General features: G+C 44.6%; 1 protein-coding gene across 1 annotated transcript; it reads left to right on the top strand.

Annotated features, from left to right (window-relative positions):
- Nucleotides 1-594: 594 nt before the first annotated feature.
- LOC118224244 (arginine and glutamate-rich protein 1) lies at nucleotides 595-13,506 on the top strand. The gene is made up of 4 exons (XM_035411556.1): nucleotides 595-1,191; nucleotides 7,219-7,444; nucleotides 9,916-9,999; nucleotides 11,829-13,506. Exons 1-4 carry the CDS (start codon nucleotides 848-850, stop codon nucleotides 11,991-11,993), a joined length of 819 nt encoding a protein of 272 aa, XP_035267447.1. The 5' UTR covers nucleotides 595-847; the 3' UTR covers nucleotides 11,994-13,506.
- Nucleotides 13,507-19,367: the final 5,861 nt, after the last annotated feature.

Below are 19,367 nucleotides of genomic sequence, written 5' to 3'. Positions count from 1 at the left end.
GGTAGCCACAATCATTGTTCCTATTCCTGTCCATGGGACAATGAGCCCACATAGTCTATCACCAAGGATTCACTCACATGTCTATAACCCTTGAAATGAGAGTATTGTGTGGGTAATTGTCCAGTTATTAATTAATCCAATGTCTAATCAAGCAATGGATACAATAATCATCAATTCACTCATCACTAAAACTTAATCAAGAACTCAGCCTACTATTTACAAACTCTTAACTGAACTGATGCTATATGGAAGTTCTTTGGCATTATGGCAGTTACTTCGGTTCTCCTACATAAAATCAAAACGTAGGCTATATGAAACATTTATGACAATGTTATGTTATTAAAATGTACAGTTATTAAAACATTTAACAGCAGGATTCCCTATGTTTTAATACTTCACCTTTACTATAGTTAGCAAACAGTGTCGGTAACAGTGTTTGAATAAAAGCGTCTGCTAATTTATAAATGTAATGTAATGGTATCATGCATTGTGCGAAAGTGACGTGATTGCGAGCAGCAAGCCACGAGAAGGTAGCGTCTGAACATCGTCGTTTCTACGACAACCTGAAGTGTCGGAAACGGTCGGAAACGGCCGAACGCGGTGCACCCTGGGAGAGTGGAGAGAGTCGCCATCTTTATCAGATGAAGTGGCTAGCTAGCTAACATGCAAGTTATTAGCGCCTATAATTACCACGTTTATGGGAATATTATAAAAATTGCATTGTCTCTCGGATTATATGCTGGTATATAAATATTACGCAGATAAGGGAAATTATTAAGGACTAAGTCACTCCCATCAACGGTTTAAGCTTAGCCACCTATTTGCATAAGGGTTTGAAGAGGCAGCCATGGGTCGCTCCCGGAGTCGCAGCTCGTCCCGCACCAAGCACACGAAAAGCGGAAAGCACAGTAAGAAACGGAGCCGGTCTCGGTCGCGATCCAGAGACAAGGAAAGGGCAAAAAAGCGGTCAAAGTCCCGGGAAGCAAAGAGGAACCGAAGGCGTGAGTCGCGGTCTCGCTCGCGATCCACCACTGCGTCCGCCCGCAGGGAGAGGGAACGGGAGAGGCCCGCCTCACCGCCCGAAAGGATTGACATTTTCGGACGGACGTTGAGCAAGAGAAGTGCCCTGGACGAAAAACAGAAAAAGGAAGAAGAGGAAAAAAAGGCCGAATTTGAGAAACAGAGAAAAATGTGAGTGCAGTTGTGTGCTCCTTGTTAGCATGACAGCTAATTAGGCTAGTACTACAGCTGTCTAGCTAGCACAGATAGCAGGCCTTAACTCAATGAATTAGACTGCAGGGTGCTGATGCTTACCTAGCAGGCAAGGTTGAACGAATGTTAAGATTTCTTGTAGTTTCTGTTGTCACACAACCACTGACATTAGCTGTAGCTATGCACAGTTTAATCCATTAAACGTATATGTGGACTTCACTGCGAAATTGTGTAACTGAAGATGTCTGCAATAATGTAACTATTGCTAAGTTAGCTAGCGAATATTTTTTCTGGATTGATCCAAAACTGGATTGGATTGATACTAATGAGAAAAACAGTTTTCAAAATAACCTTTGTAAAATTGCCTGGCCATTAGCCTTGCAGTTGGTGTTTTAAAGAATTCGAATTACTGCAAAGTCAGTAGAGAGGTATCAGTACCAGGGACGCCGAATGAAAGGTTTATTAGACTAGCTAGCTATGTAACAATCGTGCTAGCTTCGTGTACGTGAAATGCATGGCGAGTGTGAAGAGGAGGAGGAATTCGAACAACTATTTAGCTCTCCGATCTATGGGTGTATTATGTCTTTGGATGAGTGCACGTTTTATGACGTAGTCTACTGTTAATGGTACAGGGAGCTAGCTGCTGTCTGTAAGCTGTCCAATCAGATGTGCAGGTTATCAGGTTACTCTCTGGCCCAGGTGTCCGTTTGGTTTTTGGACACGTCTCAAGAGATTCCTAAAGGTGGTGTTTTGTCATGGAGATTATATTATTGTTAGTATTTATTGATATATAACACAGAGTAAGGATCATAAAGGCTGACTGACATGTGTGTAGATGGGTAGTCTCAGAGCTCAGATGATCGGATCTCAAAATATGCCAAGACACTGTCCTTACTGTTGGAATACAATAGATTGACATGGAGAGGCTTGTGGAAGTGTGCTGTTTTTGGCACACATTTCCTCTTCCCACTCAACCACTTCCCAGTGTCTCCTAGTTTATGTTTGAATCACTACCTTCACTTCAGAAGTGTCTTCATGCGATATGTTAGAAAACATTGGTTAGAGCCTAGAAATGTGTGCGTCTCTGGTGCTGGATTGCACTGGTTTCCCCACTGCTGTAGTGCAGAGCTGCAAGCCTGGCATGTCAGGCTATATCGGATGGGAGTTCAGTGTGTTCTGGTCAGCATTCAAGTCCAGAGTCTGGCTTTGGATGCAACACAGTCACCTGTAGTCAATGGGAATCGCACTAATAACAGGCTGTTGCTGCAATACAGTGGCTCCAGCCTCCAGCGAACAACACTAGCGCTCAGAGCTGTGGCAGAAATAACCTGAAGTTGGGTTTCACCAGTAAATGCTTTTTCAATGCAGGGATGAGCCGCAGGGCTAAACCTGCTCTTTACTGCAAGTGCGAATTCCCCCCGTACCCTTTTCCTCTTTAGGCATGGAGCTGGGCCGTCCGGCTCTTCCCTCAGTTTTTAATGATGTTCCTTCACTGATAACTGTATACTCTCAATCATTCTCCTTCCCCCCTATTTGGAAAGCACAGTTTGTAGATGTTGTCCAGTTTCTGTATTATCCTTCATGGCACTCGCTAGCAGAAGCCGCATGGCTGACTGCCTGTAGGAGTCTATGTCGGGTACGGAGGCTTGGGGTGCTCTGCCTGCCATCACCCTGCATCCTCGGGCATTGCCGCGGCCAGCTACGCCTTGCCCCGCAGGACCCCCCGCTACAGTCGGCACTGTCGGCGGTGCACCTTCGTAGAACCGAGCGAGGGCTGGCTGTCGGATGCCAGTCCGGCGACCCTGCTGCTGGTAGCCTGGTAACGGAGTCAGGAGTACGATAAGCAAACGTCACGGTAAAAATCTTCCAGTTTTAGCAAAACGTTACTGGGTATTTCTATAGATTCAGCTCTCTGTGAGGTGGTGTGCTGTCAAATTGCACTGTCAGAAGTGTTCATTCTCTTTCCCTCTGTAGCAGTATTTCATGAACGCTGCAGCTGCTGATAACTTGTCTCATTTACATTCATTACAGAAAGTGTAAGGAGCTGAGCATGGATAAATTTCGCCACTCTGGGATTTACACAAAATATAGCCGACCCGTCTTTGGCCAAGTGAACACTTAAGAACATTGAAGACATAAGTTATTTCTCCTGTGTAGAGGACTGTGAAGGGCATGTATATCTTTCCTGTTTAAATTGTGTCTGCTGTCCTGCATTGCAGCCCCAGAAGCACTACAGGATGAAATCTAGCGTGCTTCTCCTGCCAGGGCTGGCCTGGTTCCTACAGGGGTTGGCTGAGCTCTCTGTAATTCCGTCTGTGGAACAGGGATAGGCTATCTGTGCTGAAGCCGCCAGATGTTTAGAAACACAGATGTTTAGTGTATTAGACAGATTCCCACTCTCTTCCATGCTCTGTACTCCTGTGCATGGTTTTCTGCTGGTCTCTGATGCAGTGTTAGGTAAGGTTTCTTGGCCACACCCCTTTCGTGAATATGCATAATGAGGCTGAAAGTCGGGACTTCCAGATTCAGCAGTGTGTGGGACAGAATCTTTTTAGTTTTTATGCTGTTAATAATTTGAAATTTATAATCTAATATCTAAATTTAGCAATGGGCAAAAACGAAACATTTTGTGCATGCGTTTATTTAAAATAAGCAGGGTCCATTTTAAACATGTGCATTAGGTACTGCCTTACACTGAGCTGCACAGCAGCTGAAGACGCAGGGTGTCAGCCTTGTTCCTGTGTGGCTGGGTGTCCGGAGCTGTGGAGGGGCCGGCCGGCCGCCCGTCAGTCCCAAACCCCGCCCACCCGCAGCAGGTGGCAGACACGCTGGTGAAATCAGGCTCAGCGGCAGCTTGAGTCGCGCGTCACTCCCGTTCTGGCAAATGTCACAGGCATCACCTCAAGTGCTGATCAGAGAACAGGACGGAGGGCAGAGATAGATAGTGTGGGACGGACAGAGGAGGGCAGAGAGAGAGAGATGGGGGAGTGGGGGGAAGGGTCGGGGGCAGCCGGCCGGCCCCGCGGCTGCAGGGCTGATTGGCCGCTGGTGGGCGTCTCCTGTGTCGGTCGCCCTCGTCTCCGGTTCCCGCTGTCCTCAGGAACGCCGTCTGCCGCTTTAAGAGCGTTCCCTGACCGAAGAGGCCGAGCGGACGCCGGATGAGGCCTGCGGTTTCCAGTTCCTCTGAAACGCGGGCTAAATTCGATTAGGGCTCGCCTGTTCCTCTGCTGTTGTTTTTCCCTCTGTGTTTTGTTGTTTATATAGCCCGGGGCGATGTTGTGGGCCTTTTAAAAAGCCCCTTCCTGTTTGCGGTGCAGCTGAAACGGTTTATACCTGTTTAAGGGTAAACGAAGTCGCCCCCTGCCTCCCGAGGCCCACGGGCGATTGCGGACCATGTGACCCGGCCTCGCCTTTATCTGGCGTTCCACGCCAGCTCCGACCCTGAGGGTTATTTAGCGACCCCCCCCCCCACCCACCCACCCACTCCCACCCCTACCTGTGCGCTCAAGCACATCGTTCTCTTCCTCAGACTATCCCCTGATGCACCTTCCCACCCCTACAGCCCCACTGACTGGAACTGAGTAAACCATGTATGTTAACCACTATTTATAGCATTACATACATGCAGTGCCTTGGAGCCATCACATACTTTCACATTGTACTTACACATGAGCATCTCATTAAACTTCCACACACATAACTATGTCATTACATGTAGATGCACATGACCATCTCATCATACTTGCAATCATAGCATTATGCTAACAAATAGTACAATAGAGCCATTGCATCACACTTTGACCAGTTTCACAGTTACTAAGCAAATATGTGTATCCCTTCTGCTGTATCAGCACTTAGGTGCGAAATGTGGTGTGAAAAAGTCTGTTAGCCTTTTTGTTTTTATAGATACTGGACACTCTTATTGAACTACAGGTCCCAACATGCATATGTGCTACTCAGAACAACTACTAATAATTACCAAGGGCTTGTTTGTGTGAAAATGAGACTGCAAATACCCAGGAATGGGAGTCTTGGCGGAATCTTGCCTTGTGTGTACTCTCTTTATGCTTCTGAGTAGGGTCCAGTGATATATCATTGTGTTGATACTCTTTGGTATGAAGCTTGTAATTTATCTAATAGGGAAATACTGCACATCAGATATGGCATAAATATCATTTTGCAACAGTCCTTGAATGAGTGACGTTATCGCTATGGTATCTTTCCCAGGCCCAGCCTACCACAGTCCAGGTTGTGTTTGTGCATGTCAGGGACAATATTTGCACATTGCTAGGTAGCTAGCTACTTCGCAACCAACTAACTAGCCCTTGCCTGCTTGCTAACAACCAGACTTTTGATAATTAAGAGACTTTAATATTACCTGCGATACCACGCTCGTAAGCCCGCTGTGTCACGGGAGTACCAGGAACGAGGCGGTGAAGCGTAAGCCAACGGCCATTGCCAATAAAACAACAATAGGCCAACTTCAAAATTTGTTCTTCCAGATTCTCACGGAGCTAATTTGACATGACCGGTTCGCATAATACGTGTTACTCCAAAATATCCTATTTGAGCTTTTTTTTGCACATTTCTGAACAGCAATTAAAAAGAAAAGCAACCTAAGGCATCAGAGAACTTATTGTATGTGGCCCAAATCACCATTTTGCTGTGATATATAGGCCCAGCTGTTGATTTGTTATGGCTCTGTAGATGATTGGAAGTGGACACGCGCGTGAGGATAGGAGGTGCGTGTGGACTGCTTAACGTCCTGTTCAGATTTCTGCACAACACAGACTGTGTTTGCAAGGCACTGGGTCCCCCTCAAATAATTACATGCTATCAGGGAGAGGCTTTGAGTGAGACGCACGTTGCATTACACACACACACACACACACGCACGCACGCACGCACGGATAATGCGCTCGAGTAGTAATCCCAGCAACATTATGGCTCTTTAAGCTCCATTGTTGGCTTGGGTAAAAGACGTAATCCACTTAAAGGGAAGAAAGCGACGCTGGGCATGACCGCGGTTCCCAGCGCGTTCAGAGCGTTTCTTTAGGCGGGAGGTCACCTGCGCGTTCCGGAAGCGCTCGCTTTTCCGCGCTCCGCGTGAAGCCCCGGCCCACCCCGCGCGGCGGTCCGGGAGCCGGGCCGTGCGACCGGAAGGCTGCGAGGCGGAGTCCACCGCCGTCGCCACCCTCGCGCAACGTCCCGGACCGCTCCAGCGGTCGGTCCACTCGACCGTCCCGCAAGTCTGAGAAGAATGAGTCGACCAGAAAAAAAAACAAAGAAAACAAATGCTGGTTTTGTGAGCTGTGAGCTGTTGTACTTTGGGGGTGTTGTCATGCTGATAGGAGTTATTTGCATTTAAAATTTAGCATTTGCATGTCCGTGTGGAGGTCGTTTTTGGCTGCCTTCACACACGGGATTGGCAGACTGAGCGTTTATCTGTAATCGTTATCACTTATAAAGAAAATGGGAAGAGCCATCCCTTCTGCCTCAGCCCTCTATTCCCAACCCTCCCCCCCCCCCCATCCTCCCCTTATGCCCTCTTGCAAGGCCAAACTGTGTCACGTCGTTTCCTGTCGCATCATTTCCTGTCTGGAGTAAGGTGCAAATAACTCACAATTCAGCAACTAGGTGAACTTCTTCCTGAAAGTTTGGAAATGAGTGGTTTACCGGCAGGAGAAGTTGGGCCCGGGGCGGGGGGGGGGGGGCTAAGTGGGGAAAGATTTAACAGGGAAAGGTTTCCCGGGCACTGGCGGCCCTGGGGGGGCGGGCTACAAGTGAGGGGTGTATATGTATATGTGTGCATGGATGGGGGGGGGCTCATTTTTTTTTTCCATGCACCACTCATTTTTAGATCAGTCCTTGCTCTCACGGGAGACTGCTGAGTCCTGTGTGCCCGTCAGAAACGGAACGCCTTTGCCAAGGGCTTCTGTGCGTGACGGGCTTTTGCCGACGCCTCATTTTCTCCCCCCCCTTCCCCCCGTGACCTCCTCCCTGCAGCCGTCAGCAGGAGATCGAGGAGAAGCTGATCGAGGAGGAGACGGCACGGAGGGTGGAGGAGCTGGTGGCCAAGCGGGTGGAGGAGGAGCTGGAGAAGCGGAAGGACGAGATCGAGCGGGAGGTGCTGAGGAGGGTGGAGGAGGCCAAGCGCATCATGGAGAGGCAGCTGCTGGAGGAGCTGGAGAGGCAGCGGCAGGCCGAGCTGGCCGCGCAGATGGCCCGAGAGGTAGTGCTCTGTGTGCAGAACTCTCACAGGGGATTGGCTGAGGGGGGAGGGGGAGGGGGAGGGGTCAGGGGCAAAGTTAGAAAGCCAGATAGGTGGCACTCTGTGCATAACTCTCACAAGGGATTGGCTGAGGGGGGAAGGGGGAGGATTCAGAAGGCCAGAGAGGTAGTGCTCTGTGCAGAACTCTCACAGGGGATTGGCTGAGGGGGGAGGGGTCAGGGGCGGAGTCAGAAGGCAGCTGAACTAATACTCTATTGCTGAGACTTTCCACTACTTTTTAACTTTCAGGATTGAATTGTCTTGTTTGTCCCCATGAAAGGCCATCTACAAATTGACGTTTTTCACCGTTTGTGCTAATTTTGTCTCCACTAGTCAGTACTTTTTTATCAGGGGATATAGCGCAGCTACAGCCTGCAGCACCGTAGCCACATTAAGGCAGTTACAGACATTTATCAAGCCTCACAAAGGGGTTATTAACATCACACACCATCAACAAGGGAAATCCTCAATCTAATGAGCCCTTTAACTGGGACAGTTCCTGCAATCGTTCGCCATGTGTCTGTGCGTTCTGTGGAAGGTGCTCTCTGAAATGGCACCCGACACGTTTCCCGCGTCCTGCGCGACTTTAAACACGCGTGTCCACATCGGGGCGTATGCCGCAGCACCCACAGCAGTCATCTAAAAAGCCTAAGGGAAAAAAATGCGTTTTAGGGGGGCCACGTGGCAGTAGTTAGAGCCGACTTTTAACACGCACACCAATCTCCCCGGCAACCGGGGGGGTTCGCGTTCCCGCCACGGCGCTGTCTCCGCCGAGCTCCCGTCTCCGTCCGTAAGCCGTCTCCGCTCTCCCTCCGTCTGAGTGAAAGCCAAAGTGCACGTGAGGAGAGTGGACTCTCTGCTCCGGTTGTTTAAAAAAAAAAAAAAAAAAAAAAATCTCGGTTCAGTTGCACGTCTCTCCACCCTCGCGGAATGCGGGCTCGTTAATCAGACGGGATTATCGGCTAATTAGCATTAGCCGCGCGGGTGCTGACCGCAGCGGCCGGCTAGCGTCCCCCCCCGTCCCTCCGGAGCCCCCCGGGGAGCCGCCTCAGCCCCGCAACCCCCCCCCCCCCCTTTTGTGTCCCTCCGAAGTGGAGCCCGATTCTCCGATTCTCCACAGGAGCGGGCTTTCACCCGGGCGACACTGCCGGGTCTCCAAAATCTACCCCCCCCCCCCCCTTTCAGAGCTTCGGCGCGGCGTCCCCCGCAGGTCCCCCGCCGCCCCGCCGGGTCCTAATTGCCTGGGGTTTGTTTATTGTGAAGTTGGGAGCGGCCTCGGAGCGAAGGACCCCACTGAATACCTTAGCGACCTGATCCACGGGAGAATGGCCAGTGGCTTGTTACTAATCTTCTGTGAAATGCCCCCTCCTGCACCCCCCCACCCCGATCCCTTCCGCTAGACTTCCTTCTCACAAGACGCCGGGGCGGGTGGGGGGGGGAAAAAAAAGAACTCTGCCCAAAAAGGATCCTTTTCACAGTTCTTTAGAGCAGTATTGCCGTGTACAAGACCGTGAGCTAAATTCACACAGGCTTTTCGGTGTTGCCTTGTGTTGTCCCAAATTGTACTGTTTTTTTTTTTTTTTTGTTGTTGTTGCTGGCTGGGTTTTTTTTTCCTTTTCGATTTTCGTTGGGGGCAGGGGAGGGTTGAACTGCGAGTCGTTCACTTTTGACATTTTCGGGACGAAGACGGGAGAGCGCGAGCGGACCCGCGGAGCCGTCATTTAATCTCTCTAACACGCGTCGGGATATATTTTTAAGATCGACTCTCGAATCCTAACCCTCTTTTTCGAATATCGCGTCTTAATGATCGGAGAGCATGTCATAATCATTACAGACCTTGCTGTGTCTTTCACTGTTTTTATCACAATGGATTCTCTGTCGGGCCGATGCTAAGATCGTGGCCGACACGATGATGCAACACAGACAAGCTAGCGAGGCCGTGCGTCTAACGTCCTGCTGATGTTGTAAATTAAGTGAAAATGTCATGCTCAAAAAGTAGCCTAATCACCTGAGCCTGAATTTTATTTATTGTTTCTTTTGAATTGGTCAGTTTTAAAAGCCAAACTCACCAGCACAACTTTCGGCACAGTGGCTATCTAGACTCGTGCTGTGTCTAATAGTAAAATAAGCCAGTGGGAATATTTTACACAAATAAGTAAATTGACGTTTTGTTATGCACGTGAATATTCCTCATGGTCATAAAAATTGTAGTTGAATGTTTTTGCTTGAGGAACTGTTAATTTTGACATGCTGTGTTCCTTAAAAGCACTGACGCGTGTGTGTGTGTGTGCGCGTGTGCGTGCGTCAGAGTGAGGAGCGTACACGCGTTCGTGCGAATGTGTGCGCAAACGTGCACAGCCGTGAACGTGTATCGACTGACACTGCTAACGCACCTTTACGTAAACCTAACCCCCCCCCCCCCCCCCCCGCAGGAGGAGGAAAGCTCAAAGAGGGCGGAGCTGGAGAGGATCCTGGAGGAGAACAACCGCAAGATCGCCGACGCGCAGGCCAGACTGGTACGTCCTGTGCGCTCGTGAAGGCTCGGCTACGGGCCTGCTCCAGAGGCGCTCGCCCTCTGCTTCACGAGGGGATTGCGGCATCGGTCACTTACCGACCTTAAAACCACACATGCGCTGGCGCATTTAAAATGTGACCATTAAAGCGTGTGTGTGTGTGTGTATGTATATATATATATATATATATATATATGGATGTATATACGCACACACACTGACACAAATACTAGTGTTACTTCGTCATGCCAAATAAAGTTTTTGCTCTTTCATTGTGTTGCGCTGGAAACAGTTAGCTTGCCAATATACTATTACATTGTACCTGGGCAGGAAACAAATTTTTCCATTCACTGGCCACTGTGGCAGATGCATCCCAAACCTTTCTGGCCAATTTCACCGTTTTACCAGACAACTAGGTATTTAGAATAGGACAGGATTGCCAAATGATGGGTGGTTACCTACCAAAGTGTGGCTGGTTGTGCAGACAAACTTACCAGCCACAGATAAAATTTACCAGCATTTGGCTAGAGGCTGGTGTTAATTTCAACCCTGGTGTGCGGCGTTAAAAAAAAAAAAAAAAAGATATAGTCATCCTGCCTTGCGAATCAGCTCCTTTGAAATAAAATACTCTGTGAATATGGTGAGCTTGCAAGCCACTAAACGGCATTCAGATCTCCTAAAAATGGAATGCTTGTTTTTCAGGTTTTCGTGTTCGTGGTAACACATTTTTAATACCTCCGATCTGATTATTAACATTTTCTATTCACATAGGTGATGAAAGCCCTCAAACTTAAACTGCAGTTTCTCTTTTAAACTGCGGACATAAACACAATCTGTGAATTAAATTAAATAAAAATGCAAAAAAGCTAATAAATATAAAATAAATTTTGAAATGAGCTGGTAATGTGTTCAGACGAGCTTGGGAATGTGGAGTAAACCCTCCACATTTCTCTTCTGAATAGTTGGTGTGTTAGCCGAATGTAGTCAAATCAAAATAGGAGGCCCTCACTATCTGTCTGTTCAGTAAATAATTATTTAAAATCCGCGTTAAAGAGTCCAAACAAAACTATGTATGCCTTTTAAAAAATTCTTCTATTGAAGAAATGTCTCCTACTGTTTTTTTACAATTAAAGCAGTTTGAGATTTTAAATGCTTTTATTGTTTTGCTTTTGGTTTCTTTGTGATAATAGTGCAGTCCCTATGTTTACCATCTCTCTACAATGGAAGCTGAACTCAGACAGGGCTCAGGAAAGCACGTAGAATAAAGCCACTTTCCCTCCTTTGTGAGAGAGACATAAACACGGCGCGCTGCTTTAGCACGGCAGGAGCGACGGCTAACGGGCTAGTAGCCCGATAGCGAGGACCGCACGTCTCTGATCTCTGCTCTGTTCTCTTAGACGCCCTCGGGAGGGGTTCCACAACTTACCGTTATTAGTACTGCATTTTTGTCCCGATCGCCTGTCTCCTCCCCCCATGGAACCACTATTAATGCTGTCTGGCGTGTAAGCCTGTAGTTTACACACGAGACCGCAATAGGTTTCTTCTTTATAAAAATGGCAACAATAGGTAGTCTTCTATGAATGTGGGTACAGTGTACTTCTTTTATTATTTTTGTTATGGATAATGTTGTAAATGTGGTATTATTATTATTTTTATTACTAATTTTTGTAATGTATTTATTTTAACTTGTGGGCTGTTAAAACGTTTTGTTGATCATGTGTTTTCACTGTGTGTGTTTGCATGCTTGTCTGTTTGTGTGTGTGTGCGCGCATGTATGTGTGCGTACGTGTGTGTGTATCTGTCTGTCTGTGTGTGCGTGGCCGGTCGTGCAGGCCGAGGAGCAGCTGAGAATAGTGGAGGAGCAGAGGAAGATCCACGAGGAGCGCATGAAGCTGGAGCAGGAGCGGCAGCGGCAGCAGAAGGAGGAGCAGAAGATGATTCTGGGGAAGGGAAAGTCCCGGCCCAAACTCTCCTTTTCCCTGAAAGCAGTGGAGTGACACGCCGTCCGCCACGACCCCTCCACCTTCACCCCCACCCCCCCACCCCCCCCCCCCTCGCCGCCGCCCCACTCGCCGCACGGTAGCTTCATGTTGAAGTGTTCCCCCGGAAATTCATACACTTTTGCTCCCCCTTTTTTTTTTTTTAAAACTCTTTTTTTTTTTTTTTTCCTTTTTTTTTTAATCGCTCCTCTGGGCTGTGCTCAACGAACTTTCCGGAACGAGAGTCGGCGATGGGCGGCAGCGACGTTTTTGCGACTTAAGAGAAAAAAACCTGACTGTCCTGTCCTCTGTACTAAATGCTACAACCGTTGTTCTTATTGTTTTTGTGAAATGCTTTTTTTTTTTTTTTTAATCGTCTCTATTTTTACTTTGTTGGAAGGCAAACCCCAGGCTTGTGTTAACCTGATGTTCACCAGAATTGTTATTTTTTTAAACTGGGAAATGAAGTGTGATGTTGTACGTTGTGTGGGCTGAATAAAGGTGCGTTCGGTCTTATTAGAAAAGTGACCGTCCTGAACGTGGTTTAACCGCTGCTGCAGGGGAGTAGCCAGCGCGCCAAAATCGAACGAGAGAAGCCGACTTTTCCGCAAGCACAAGAGCGTCCGCTCGCCTCGGCACTGCAAGGACGCCGTAGGGTTCGTCGCTTCGACGTCAGTCCCCCCCCCCCGACCTTCTCATCGCCTTCTGCTTCCTGTCGTACAGTATATATATTTTTATGTATTTAATTTAAAGAGCGACATGGACGGGTGAAAAATGAAGTACGTGAGCGGAGGTGAGATGTTTCAGCTCAAATGTTGCGGTGCCCCGGCCCCGCCCTCCCGCCCCGGGGGACCCCCCCCGTTAACCGGAGAACAGGGGAGGGCCGGTGAGGGATTCACTCGCTGTGCGGTACCTTATAATACGGTCTGTGATGTGCAACGTTTTTTTCCCCCCTGATGTACGAATCCCTACACAAGAAAAGAAAAAACATGCCAATCTGTGTCCTGTGTCATTAAATTCTCTCTGAGTAACTTTTGTTACGTATGAGTGCAGTCTGCATTCCAGTATTCCATGTCTTTCTGTGTATTTCACTTGTTGGAAGAAGAAAAAAAAAATGCACCAAACTAAATACCCCATAACAAATCCCGGTTGTTGATCCTGATTCAGGTAAGGGCGATAGGCTGCGTGTTTGGGGAAGGAGTAGGGCTTACGCGTGTGAATGCATGTGTGATCTCACGCGTGCATGTGAATGGACGTGTACTTGAGTGTTTGTGTGGGTATGTATGTGTATGCACTTTGGGTGTTTGTTTGCTCATGTGTATGTGTATGTGTGAGTATGCTTTTGGTGGAGAGTATTTGGAGACAGTGCACTGGGTGGACAGTATGTATTGGGTAGAGGGAAAGTATGCACTGAGTGGAGTGTGTTGGATAGGGAGTATGCACTGAGTGGCGAGTATGCACTGGGTGGTCAGTCTTATGGTATTTTTTTCCACTCTGGAGTGTAGCTGGCCAATAAAACCTTTGGATGCTCCCCTCTCCCATCTGGTTGCTTTATTGACTAGTCGCTCAGGGTGGTAATGATGAACTGCAGGCCCAGTGCTCCTGCCTCATTCTCGGAAGGCTGGATCTCCGGTAATTTATGCTGAGGGAACACGGTCTTCAGCCGTGGTTCAATATGGGCTACACCAGATTAACACAAATTGGTTTCAATTAAAAGGCATCATTTACCCCAGACTACCGCCATTCCTTTACTCTGCTAATCCATAATGTGCGAGCAGGAGTGCTCCCAAATTAAACAATTTCAAACTTTTTTCCCGTTCTAGCTGTGAATGTTGATTTAGAAGTGAGTTTGGTGCTTCCTGAATGAATGCTAATGAATTTAATTTCTAAATACATTTTTTAATGTCAATCTAATAATTTCCGGAATGCTCCTGCTTGCTTGGTCTCCATTAATCATGTCTGAAAGTTTGGGGTATTGGTTCTTGTGCTGTGTGTGATGTGAGCGCCTGTTTGCCATTGGATATGCCCCAAGTGAAACAAAGACATGCCTGTGTATCATTTCAGGTGTTTTTGTTTTTGGTAATTAAATTAATTTTCTTAGAGTATGCAATACATAGAATAGAGTAAGCAGATATAACCTGAAAACATCCCCCCCCCCCCCCCCCCTTCTCTCGCACAGGATGCTTGAAAGTCAATTAATCGTCCACGAAAATAAAATAGAAAGTGCCTGATTAAAAAAAAAAAAATTCTAACTCATCTAACCAATTATTTCTTTACAGCTGTAATTCCAGTTTTTCACTACTGCAGTGTCGCTGCTCATCCGGGCAGAAGAGAGTTGCTGGTAAAGTCATGATTTTGGTGATGAGGGCAGTGGCTGGAGTGCCTCCGAACGTTATCCGGATTTAGACCCGCCGTTCTGTGCTGCTGTGATTATTAACTGCGTCTTGATGCTGAAAGGAAGTGTTAAAAACACTAAAAGTTTGCACCTACTTGAAGTTAGAAAGCCTAGGCTCACCTTCTGTTTATATTTGTTTTCCTCTGGTGAGATATATTCAAATGTAGGGTCCCATTAATCATATACTTAGAGACATTTAAAGTATAAAACATTTAAGTGTTTTTAAAATGGTGCACTGTTCCTTTAAAGCCCAACAGTTTGACTGCACTTTATTTTTTAATCTTAATTTCTACAGGTGCAGCTTTTGTTTGTCTTTACTGGTTGTACCTGCCTTGCTACTGTTGGTATGTATGAATTAAACTTCTCCAGCTGGGTTTGAGTCACGTAAAGTAATTGCTGATTTAAAAATTGCAAACGAGCAGTACGGGTTGGGAATGGTTTTCTTAAAGTTTGGGACCTGCTGTTGCCATGGTCATTCTGCGGGCTGTTGTGGTGGGAGTTCCTTGGTCACATAGGGCTGCTTACTTCACTTACAGTATTTAAAATCAAGTGAAAAACCTTATTGGTGAAAAAACAAATGTAAATCTATGAGCTGGTTTAAAAAAAAGCATATAGGTGACATTTATATGTATATTTGAAGTTCAGGGCAAATGTTGATTGAAGCCAGCCGGTGACACTCCGCCTGTCCCCAACTTTCAATAATGCTATAAAGTGTTAGATGAATCAAATTACCAGTAATCAATTGCATTTACCTGTTTGGGCACTCAGGGACACGGTGGTGTGCAGAGCACTTTTCTAAAATATGACTTAATGGTTGAGGGAAAAATACTCACAGTGTACAACTTCTACATTAGTATAATTGATAAAAATTTATTTGATTGACATTAAACTTTCTGGTGTTTTTGACCTTTGTTAAGTTTTAGTGTATGCTTTTCTGTGATTAAATATTATATTTTGGATACATACAGAAGGTTCTGATAGGGGGTATTCATGGGTTTGTGGTTTAAAGCAAAAATACATTGTGTGTAACTCCTCAGCAGATTACACAGTGATATTGTGTTTTCAGAGACTGTACATATGAACATATTCACGTCTTAACACAAATATAATTATTTTATTGATATTGTAATAGGTAGATATTTATGAATATGCTAGTACTTCATTTTACTCATGTGGCATGCGCTATAGAAAGTAACGCTAGCAGAAATTAAGATTAAATGTAATTAATCGGGTCATACACACGTACAACCTCTAGAAGCATAACCTTGCGAATTGCTTTGGAGTTACTTAATAACTCCGTATAGTTTTTAAAATCACAAACTAGGCATTGTCAAGCCTATAGCTTCAGAAACGTCGGTAAGTATCTAAAATACCATTCATAGCACACAAAAACCATCTGGGACAACTGAAAACATACACGAAAAATGAAATAAAAAACACATAAAACACGCATAACCTATATGTCAGATATTAAGAATTTGAAAATACAGTAACTTTTTGAATTTTCAAAACTCAGTTAAGGAAGAAGTGCCTTTGCGATAAGATTGGGCCCGAAATATTCTATATGCATATAAAACGAACAAGATAAAATAAAGATGGCTAAATCAGTGTGCACGCGTATGCGACCATTTCAAGAGCAGGACTCTGTGATTCTAACAGACAACCCCAACGCAATATATCATGTGTTTGACAATTTTGTCATCACATTCTCAAAGTCTTACGCGTGCAAGACATTTTAGTTCAACGTCACCAAAATACAATAGGTTGTTGTGCAAAGACTTCAGATGATTCCCATGACTTTGTGAGTTCAATGAGTACCAAGCCAATTTGACATGTCCGATGTTTATAAATAACACGAAAATGTGTCTGTAGTGTTGGGATAATTTCATTTCAAGACCAAAACACAGATGAACTCTCACAGAAGTAATTTAATATAGGCCTAAGGATAAAATGTTATGCAATGTCACATTTTTTATCGCATTAATTTTCTAACCCAATATTTCAACAGTAAAAACCTTTCTTGCCCTCTTCCAAAATTTAACAATTTAATATCTCCATTCACCGCACTTCATCCTCCCTGCACTACTGGATGCGAATTTCCGCCTCACGCGCGCGACTGCTTGTTCCGAGGGTCCATCGTGTTTTATAAAAACTTAAGGTATACCACAAGACAGGGCACCCATGGGGCCCCAGGTTATCGGGGCATTAATTACATTTTACATTAGTTTAGAAATGTTTCATAAATTATGCACTGATCGTCTTTGTTTGGCGACTGACTTGTCTCAACGTGGATGTTCCCGGTGCGTGCTTTAACACAAAGGTGTAAACCGTAGGCCATCCACCGCTGGCAGTTATAAAGTTTAAAAGATACATTACTGTGCAATCACTTTCCCAAAAACAGGCTTGTGGGCGCCCCAGGAAAAAAATAGACCATAAAAATGAGAACTAAAAACTTTGATCCTTCAACTTAAAGCTAAAATATATTCTAATTTCCCCCAAATGTATGCCCTGGCATGTCTTTTCTGCATGTTGTTAAACTGCGATTGACCGGCTCATTCGTCTCTTCAGAACTCCTTCAACTGATCTCGGCTTTCATCTCGATTAGGTCGGGATAACACTGGAGTTTCCGACTTCCAATTATACATATTCTATATGTACACACGCATATACTAAAGCATTCTTTCAACGTGGGTGAACATGGTGAAAAAGTTTAGATTTTTGCTTCCCTTTGGCAACATGACTGGAGTTACAGTAAATTTAAATTCAAGACTGACATAATCCAGGAAAAAGTGCTACATTTTTCAGAGAAGGCGATCACATATTTCTTGGGAGTTCTGTCCGTTTACGCGTCGAGAGCAGTGAGCCTAAAATGAGAGGCGCAAGTTAACGGACGTTTTTGGTGTTAATTTGAATTAAACTGATTTTATCAACAAATTGAGTTTATCTTGTTTTATAAAGACACTGACAAAACGAGTACTAAAACAAATTACAGTGAAACTGATGGCTATGGTTATGACTACTACTGTTACTAAGGCTCCTACTGGTAGGATAATAATAATAATAATAATAATAATAATAATAATAATAATAATAATAATACAATCATTTCCATTTTTACATGTTTATTTTGACACATTCTCAATTCATATAGGCTAAAAGCAAAATAGCCATTTTTTTGCAAACTGACAAACAAGGTTGAAAGACAATATTATAACAATAATAATATTAATATAGATATTATAGTTCTACCCTCTGTTATAACCATATGCAAGTGATTTACAAACCTTTATTATCATTATAATTATTATATAAGAATACGTATTTTCTTTCCTGTAGGGCGTATAATTTCTTAGCGTTACTTTTTTATTTTATCGTGTCTACTAGGCTACCATTAAACAAGTAAATATATTGCGTTGACGGAGTTCGCAAGGACTTAAAAAAAAATGTTTTATGTTGCTAGACTTGCTGACTCTAGCGAAGGACAGACACACGGGGGAAACAAGTTAGGAGATCTTTTGGCTTTCTTTTCTATCTGGATCCAGAAGAGTTCCTCGTGTAAAGTTTTGTGTCATAATACATACGTTTAGAAGAAAAAAAACAACGCCGCCAGAGCAACCGGGATCTGTTGAAACATGTATAGGCGAGTTGCAATACCCTATTCTCATAATTATGCGTTACTTAGTCTTTGCTTTAAATTTATTGCATCGTAGTTTAAAGTTTCTTTATTCGCATACACAATTTCGGCAGATGCGAAATAGCTACACATGACGGGTAGCCTTTACACGGCATGCATAACCTTGGCGCGGCATGCATCGTGCGGCAGTGAAATTCGCACGAATGTGTTTATTGGAGACGATTAGGACATATGTTCCGTGGATCTGTCTTCAAATTGCGTTGTCTAATGGCACTGATTAAGATTATACAAATAGTGCAATACACAAAAGTGGCTAAACACCCTCTGATCAAATTAACAGGATGAAACGTGTGAAAGGTTCACGCAGCATTTTCCTATCACTAAATTTTGGTCGAAAAGGAGATGTAATCCCGGAAGGGGAGACAATTCTGGCTTCATACTGTCATTAACAACGAAAATCTTGAACAACAAGGGTTCTGTTGGGCATTATGTAGAACTGAGAGAACGAGAGAGAGAGAGAAAGAAATATGAAAAAAACTTTCACATGATCATTAATATAAATTAATTACACAAACTCAGCACACGTGTAAAATACAAAATATAATTAATTGTAACTAAAGCTATACTAATATTATTATGATAGTTATTATAATAATGAATAATTAAACTAATAATCCCTGTAATGTAATGTAATAACAGTGACTATAATAACTACAAAATATTCCTATTTTAGGCTATGTATTACGCTAAAACAACACCAGCAAGAGGAACAATGTAATAGCCCACTACTACTACAACTGCTGCTGCTGCCACTACTACTACTACTACTACTACTACTGCTACTGCTGCTGCTGCTGCTACTACTACTACAACAGCTGCTACTCCTACTACTACTACAACAACAACAACTACTACTACTAATAGGCTACATACAAACAAACATACAAGTATGCATATGTACCTGTACCATATGTAGGCTACATATGAATTTATTTCCTTTTGTAAACAAAAACTTTTTTTCGAAAATTCAAATGAATATATATTATTAAAGATACTAACTTAATCTCACGCAAGCCTATGATTATTCATTAAATCTGATTTATCACAAATAAAAAAAATAAAAACATCTGTGAAACGTCTCGTTTTTACTCACCTATTTATTGTACATTTATCCGCTAGTGAGCGCTGTTGCCCTTCGGAAGGAAATTGGTTTTACGGTTTCCAGTTTGACGTAATTCACATCAATCACATTCAACATATCTCTTCTAAGTTTGTGTCTTGCTATCCATAGGCAGTAGAGACGAAACTTTAAATTATTATTTATAAGAACAATGTAGCCTACTCCAAAAACAGAAGCCTATTT

Source organism: Anguilla anguilla, chromosome 3 (genome assembly GCF_013347855.1).
Source record: "Anguilla anguilla isolate fAngAng1 chromosome 3, fAngAng1.pri, whole genome shotgun sequence".
In the NCBI taxonomy this organism is placed as follows: Eukaryota; Metazoa; Chordata; class Actinopteri; order Anguilliformes; family Anguillidae; genus Anguilla; species Anguilla anguilla.
The sequence above is the reverse complement of the archived record's forward strand: the minus strand, read 5'-3'. Positions and strand labels throughout refer to the sequence as shown.

What these genes read in the sequence shown, in the direction of transcription:
- LOC118224244 (XM_035411556.1), top strand. Translation starts at nt 848, where the DNA reads ATGGGTCGCTCCCGGAGTCGCAGCTCGTCCCGCACCAAGCACACGAAA. An exon ending in TTTGAGAAACAGAGAAAAAT is followed by an intron (nt 1,192 to 7,218) that starts GTGAGTGCAGTT and finishes TCCTCCCTGCAG; the next exon opens with CCGTCAGCAGGAGATCGAGG. An exon ending in CCGCGCAGATGGCCCGAGAG is followed by an intron (nt 7,445 to 9,915) that starts GTAGTGCTCTGT and finishes CCCCCCCCGCAG; the next exon opens with GAGGAGGAAAGCTCAAAGAG.